General features: G+C 53.8%; 1 protein-coding gene across 1 annotated transcript; it reads right to left on the bottom strand.

Annotated features, from left to right (window-relative positions):
- Positions 1 to 52: 52 nt before the first annotated feature.
- On the bottom strand, positions 53 to 4,515 carry FCN3 (ficolin 3). Its single transcript, XM_038529591.1, is given in 11 exon segments — positions 53 to 300; positions 303 to 406; positions 408 to 458; positions 957 to 965; positions 1,279 to 1,360; positions 1,363 to 1,416; positions 1,526 to 1,654; positions 2,337 to 2,521; positions 3,023 to 3,050; positions 3,310 to 3,326; positions 3,328 to 4,515. Coding segments are annotated over 11 exon segments (864 nt in total). The 5' UTR covers positions 3,399 to 4,515; the 3' UTR covers positions 53 to 166.
- Between the last annotated feature and the right edge of the window lie 2,342 nt (positions 4,516 to 6,857).

Raw genomic sequence — 6,857 nt, 5'->3', positions numbered from 1 at the left:
ACCCTTCCATCTTCCTGACTGGAAGGAAAGTCTTCCTTGAATGAAACTGAACTCTGTGTCTCTGCTCTGCCCTCTTGAGTTTTTCCCAGTAACTGGAAGAGTCCTACAAGTCAGGAAAGGGTTAACATGTTTTAATTTTTAAATGTGGGCAGGAGAGCAGAGGCAGTTAGCCACAGGGAGGGTAGCTGAAGGTCCGGAAGCTGCACGGGAGAGATAAGGGGACTGGCTGACATTGTATCCTAGTAAGCATCATGTGAACCTTGCAGTAAGGGTGGCCCATGCCCTGGCCTGAGGCCCATTGATGCCATACTTGTGAGCAGTGGCCTCTGACATTGGGTAGCATCCACTGAAATTGGACTGGCAGTGTGATGTGTACCACCTGGCACCGTGGATGATCACAGCACATGCTTACATCATGGTCAGCATCGTAGGTGGTAAAGGGCTTCTGGTTGTGGCAGCTCGGGGAGTCCCCCGGCAGGGAGGCGATGGAGGCACCCTGGGGCGGGACACCGTGCCTGGAATCCTTGAAGAGACAATCTTACAGGAGCCTCAGAGCAACTGTGGGGCGGACGTCATCAGGTCCCAGGAGAAAACAGCAGCACCAAGGAGCCAGAGTCTTTTCCCAAGGTCACTGGGCCCGTCACAGGGGTACTGGGACTTGAACTCAGTACTGTGGCTCTAAAGCTACTAGCTCCTCCCCATGCCTTGCCCCCTCCCAGAATCCCCAGTTCCCACTAACAGCCTGAACAACTCAGCCTGAGGGGAGGGGGGACTGGAAGGGCTTTCCCAATGCCTGGGCCTGCAACGAGGATCCTGGGGCACCTCCTCATAACCACTTCCCTCTTGGAAGTCTCACAACAGTCACTGTTACTCTGAAAAAAACAAAAAACATAAAAAAACAAAAACCCTTCCCTGCTTCCTCTTCTGAAGCAGATAACACAGGCATGCAGCAGGACCTCAGATGGCTCCCGCAGCCTCCCTCCCTGCCTCCTTGCCCGTTTTACTGGGGAGGAAACTGACACGGAGGTGACTTACCCAAGGTCACATGATTAGTAAATGAAAGATCTAGATTTGAACTCAGGACTCTTTGCCTCCAGAGCCCAAGATCTTCACTCCTGCACCACTCTGTCTCATGATTGCCATTTCTCAAATGAGCAGACGGAGGCCCACAGAGGGGAAGGGATTGCCCTGGATCATTTACGAAGGTCATGGTAGCGCTGGGAAAGGATCCAGCCTCCCTCACCTTCTTCTCCAACTCCAGGCCCACCTCAGGCTCACTCGCCTGCACTGCCCTCTGAGAACTTGTCCAACACCAGCTGGTAGCCATCTGCCTCCCCAAGGAGGTGGAAGGCCTCATGGGGGCAAAGGTGTGTTCGCCAATAAAGTCTTCCAGCTCCCCCTGCAGCTCCCAGGTACCTGGGGGTAAGGAGGAGGCAGGGATGGAGGGGTCCCCAGATCCCAGGGTGGGGATTCAGAGTGCCAAAGAAATGCCCCCCAGGCTCCCTGGGCCCTGCTGGCAACTTACCCTGAAGAGTGAGCTGGTGCAAATTCTCATGCCCCAGCCAGAATTCAGATTCTTGGCTCCCCAAACCTGCTTTATAGGAGAACCAAGAGCAGAAGAAATCCACAGAAACACCCTGTCGCTTTTGGAACACTTAGGGAGACAGAGAAGGCCAGCACAGCAGCCATTGCTCCCGGCTGGACAAGAGATGAGGAGAAGCAGGGGGTGGTGGCGGCAGAGGGTAAGCACACTGTGAGGGGGCTCCTCTTTGGATTGGGGGCTTGTTGATAACGTGTGAGTCCGAGTGATCTTTGCTCGTGAACAGTGATGAACTCGTTCCCCTGACATTCCGCCCCCACCGCAGTGCGCCCTCCATGGTGCAGCCTGAGTGCTTTCCCTAAAACAAAAATCTGACTGGGTCCCTTCTCTGCTTACAATGCTTCCATGGCTCCCCATTGCCTCCTGTGCTTCTTGGTCAGCCCTTCAGAGCCCTCCATGAACTGGCCTTTCTAGAAGCCCTAGAAGCTTCATGCTTGACCTACACCAGTACATCACCTACATGCCTGACCTCTTACTGCCCTCAGCTCATTCACACGATTTCCTCAAACCCTCTTGTACTCTCTGCCTCCCTGTGTGTTTGTCTATCCCTCTACCTGGAACGTCCTCAGCTCCCCATCTAGCTGGAGAACTTCTACACAGCCTTCAAGGCCCTTTCAAATGGCATCTCCCCTGTGAGGCCTTCTGAGACTTCTTCAGCCCCTCTGGGAGCTCAGGAAGCCCTGGTCAGTGGGGGACTAGGAGGCAGGCCTTGCTCCAGTGGGCTCTGGCTCCCCCTAGAGGCCAAGAGGAGAAGTGCCCATTGGGCCTGGCCTCTGAGCCCTTTGAGCCTCTCTGACACTCACCCGTTTTGGTGTCCGTGTCACAAAAAAATCTAGGAGGGCTCTGCCCTCCAGTAGGCACAGATTGCACCAGCCACTCAACGTGCCATGCCGGCTCAGCAGCCCCTAGCAGCTTCTGGGCCTGGGGAAGGGGAGATGGGCTGAGGGGAGTCGCCAAGAGGGCGTCGCCAACCCTCACCCTGCAGGCAATGGAACAGGCCAACAGTGGGATCCCAGGAGCCCTCTCGGCTGGCTCGGCTAGGTCGGGCCCCTGAAGAGGGCTCTATGGAGGGCTGAGCCATGTCTGGCAGCTGGCCGACACCCCAGCACCCCGTGATGCCAAGTTCCTGGCTCCTGTGAAGGCTGCCTCCTGGAACACAGCAGGTTCTCTGGATCTCCTGCCCTAGGAAAAGACAGAGTGTTGGCTCTGAGGTCTGAGAACTTCCAAAGCCCACAAACCAGAGGGGAGGGTGCCCAGACCCCTGTCCTAATCCTTCCTGCTTCTCCCAGCCTTCCATCCCCCTGGAGGGCAATCATAGTGGATTGCACAACAGCAGCCAAGCAGAGACACCCCTCTGTAGTCCTGGGGACAGAAGCAAAGGAAGCAGAGGCGGCCTGTAGTCCCACACATTCCCAGACTCACCCTTGGGCTGAGTGGCCACAGGGCTGACCTGGGGGAGTGGGCATATCTCTTTCAGACCCCTCTGCGGTTCTCTTTCCATCTCCAGAGTCCAGCTATCAGGACTCTTGCCTCCAGAGCTGCCAAGGGTAGAGGGTTTGCACCATTTGCATCTATTTTTGCATAAATTTACAACGCAGAGCCCAGATTCTCACCTTCCTATCCTGCTCCTTGAGGCTAATGTGCCTGGATGGGAGATAGACACCAGGGAAGGAGTGAGGGTTGGTACGGAGGGCACCCTCGGCTGCTACCTGGGCAGCTGGGGGAGCTGGGTTCTTTGGCGGCCTGGCTTCCCCAGCAAGAGGAGCAAAAGGGAGAATAGGGTCCACAGTAGGCCCATCTTACTGGTGCCCCTGAGGGAGGATGCCTATAAAGGGGCCAGGCTGGTGGGAGGACATGAAGCAAGACTTCTGCCCCTTGTCCCTCAGAAGGGGCACCCCACCCAGGCTAGAACCAGCAGGGGGTAGAGGCATTTCCTCCCTCAGCCCCTGTGGCCAGAACGGAGTCCAACTTCTGATCCTGGCCTCCAGACCTTTGGATTTGCACAGGGTGAATTGCCTTTGCACCTTTGCTTGTTCTGGGCCTTCCATCTGGAATGCCCTCCTTTCCATCTCTACCTGCGAAGCACCACCTGTCTGAAGGTCCGGCCCTACGGCCATCTCCTCCAGGGGTCCTTCCCTGGTCCTTGTCAAGTGTTGTGACCACTACACCTACTGTACTCCCCGGGTCCTGCCGGGGATGCTTGTGTGTTGGCTCTGGTCCTGACACAACCCGGCTCCTAGTCATTATTGGCCCTGGGCTATAGGCCTGGCACAAAGCAGGCACTCAATAAATATTGGTGAAATGAATGAATAAACAAGGAGAAACTGAGGCCCAGAGACAGGGCATGGCTTGTTCACTGCCTGGCACTTCTATGCCCAGGGCCACAGAGATTCTGTTCAAGCCTCCCACCAGGAGGAGACATTCTCGGCAAAGTGACCTCATGCCCACTCGCAGGTCCGCTGGGGAGCCCCCGGCAGCACCTAGGAAATAGTTGCTAATACAGGCAGGCCATTGAGTTGGGCAGACCGTGCAGGGCAGGCCGGGAGGCTAGGAGGCCAGTGAGTGGGCAATAGCCACAGTGCAGATGTGGGGGTTGAGGTCTGAGCTGGGGAGGGACCTCGGGTGATAGGAGAGGAGAGGGATGGCTCATTCACTTGTTTGCTTACTCATCCATTCACTCATTCGTTCATTCATCAAGCCTTCCTTGAAGGTCTTCTCTATGCCAGGCCCAGTGCTTGTGGGGGCGGGGAGGGCTGAGGTACCAGGGGGTGTCAGGGAAGGTGGAGGCCAAGTTCACCACATGGGATGGAACCATGAGGACTCTCTGGGATCATGAAATTCTAATTTCAGGGATCTCTCCTCTCCAAACTCTCCCACAAGTGTGCCAAGATCTGCAGACAAGCCCAGTTATCATGTGAAATTTTTTTTTCAAAGATTCATTTATTGGGGGATCCCTGGGTGGCTCAGCGGTTTAGGGCCTGCCTTTGGCCCAGGGAGTGATCCTGCAGTCCTGGGATTGAGTCCTGCGTCAGGCTTCCTGCATGGAGCCTGCTTCTCCCTCTGCCTGTGTCTCTGCCTCTCTCTCTCTCTCTCTCTGTGTCTCTCATGAATAGATAAATTTTTTAAAATCTTTTAAAAAATAAATAAAAGATTCATTTATTTATTTGAGAGAGAGAGCATGAGCAAGAGAGGCAGAGGGAGAGGGAGAGGGAATCTCAAGCAGACTCCATGCTGAGCCCAGAGCACAATATGGGACTAAATCTCAGGAACCTGAAATCATGACCTGAGTGGAAACTGAGAGTCAGATGCCCTTAAAAAAAAATTTTTTTTTAAATGGGTACCTGGCTGGCTCAGTTGGTAGAGCATGCTACTCTTGATCTCGGCCTCATGAGTTCAAGCCCCACATTAGGCATAGAGATTACTTAAATTAAAAAAAAAATTATCATGTGCTGTTTATAATCAACATGGGGGCACCTGTGTGGCTCAGTCAGTTAAGGGTCTGACTTCAGCTCAGGCCATGATTTTGGAGTGCTGGGATCAAGCCCCATGTGGGGAAATCCCTGCTCAGTGAGGAGTCTGCTTGTCTTTCTCCTGCTCATGCTAATCAAATCTTTAAAAAAAAAAAAATCAACATGGAAGTGAGCCAACTGAACACGGATAGGATACAGGCAAATAAAATATCACCATCTGGACAAGTCATAGGGCAAATCAGATCTCTAATGAAAGGGGCAAAGTTTCAGAACAACATGTATAGCAGGACCCCACTTTGTATTTTTAAAATGCTGAATGTGGGGGTGCCTGGGTGGCTCAGTTGGTTGAGTGTCTGCCTTCGGCTCAGGTCATGATCCTGGAGTCCCAGGATCGAGCCCCACATTTGGCTCCCTGCTTAGCGGGGACTCTGCTTCTCTGACCCTTCCCCCTCTCGTGCTCTCTCTCTCTCTCTCTCTCTCTCTCACTTTCTCTCAACTAAATAAAATCTTTTAAACATTTTTTTAAAATGCTGAATGTGTGTACGTATGTTGTAAATTTACAAAAAAAGGCCTGAAATGTACTGTTAAGCACAATTATTTCTGGGGAGTGGGACCAGGGGAAAGTGTTTCTCACTCTTCATATACATTTCCTTATAGTCCTTTTGTTCCCTACAGGCATTTACTACTTTGGAAAAAAACAAACATCCGATAAAGAAATTTCCATAAGTGAGTGGAAAATCGAGGGAGGTGGGGGTATTTTCTCCCTCTTTCCCTGGAAAGACTGGGTATTATCCCTGCCAGCACTTAAGTTCTGGGAGGAGAAGCCAGGGGAGGGTGATCCAGGCAGGAGAAACTGCATGTACAAAGGCTTGGAGAAGAGAGAAAGCAAGACAGGCTGGGTAACAAGAGGGAGATTCAAGTATGGAGAGAGGGGTGCTTGCAGGGGAGGCTGATGTCTGGGATGGGGGCTTTGATGGAAGAGAGTGGAGGGGTGAGGAGGTGGACTGTATGGCATGTGGATGGTGGCATGACGTGTGGGCAGGTGAGCCATGAGGCCAAGCAGTAACCAGAACTGCTCGTGGGCCCAAGTGTCCCTCAGAGCCTGTCCAGCTGGAGGGCAGGGAGGCTGGGCCTGGGGGGGGCAGAAACACTAAGGCTGTGCGGGCTGCACAGCTGGAGGGTGATGGGTGCCCTGCAATGTAGGTGGGGCACGTGCACCGGCTCTGAATCTGCCCCACATCCCATTGAGATGGACACTGCTGTTACCCCCCTTCACAGATGGGGAAGCAGGACCAGAGCTGGGAAATAACTTCCTCCAGTTCACAGAGCAGAGCGGTCGGGCTCCACAGGCCGGCCACGCCACTGCCACCATTACCTGCTATGGCCTCTCTGCTTCCTAGGACAATCATGGGATGAAATCAGATAACACTGCCAGACTCTTAGCCACATGCCCTGTTTCCAGCAAATGCCCAGCAGCAGGAGATGTTATCAGTCAAGGAAGACTTCTGGGCGGGGGTGGGGGGGTGGGGATGAGGGGGGAAGGGGGAAGAACTGGCATGGGAGGGCACAGGCTTTCCAGAAGGGCCTGAGTGAGGAAGGCCGGAAGTGCAGAAATGGCTGTTGAGTCCTAGGGGCATCTCCACCATGGCACTGGGGCGGAGACCTAACTTTAGGAGCCAAGAGAGCCTAGAGATGCCTCTGCAGGGAAATTCTGAACTTCTGCTTATTCTGAGTCAGAAAAACCTTGCTTCGGGGCACCTGAGTGGTTCAGTCAGTTAGAGGTCTGC

The sequence above is a fragment of the Canis lupus genome, chromosome 2 (assembly GCF_011100685.1).
Source record: "Canis lupus familiaris isolate Mischka breed German Shepherd chromosome 2, alternate assembly UU_Cfam_GSD_1.0, whole genome shotgun sequence".
NCBI lineage: Eukaryota > Metazoa > Chordata > Mammalia > Carnivora > Canidae > Canis > Canis lupus.
The sequence above is the reverse complement of the archived record's forward strand: the minus strand, read 5'-3'. Positions and strand labels throughout refer to the sequence as shown.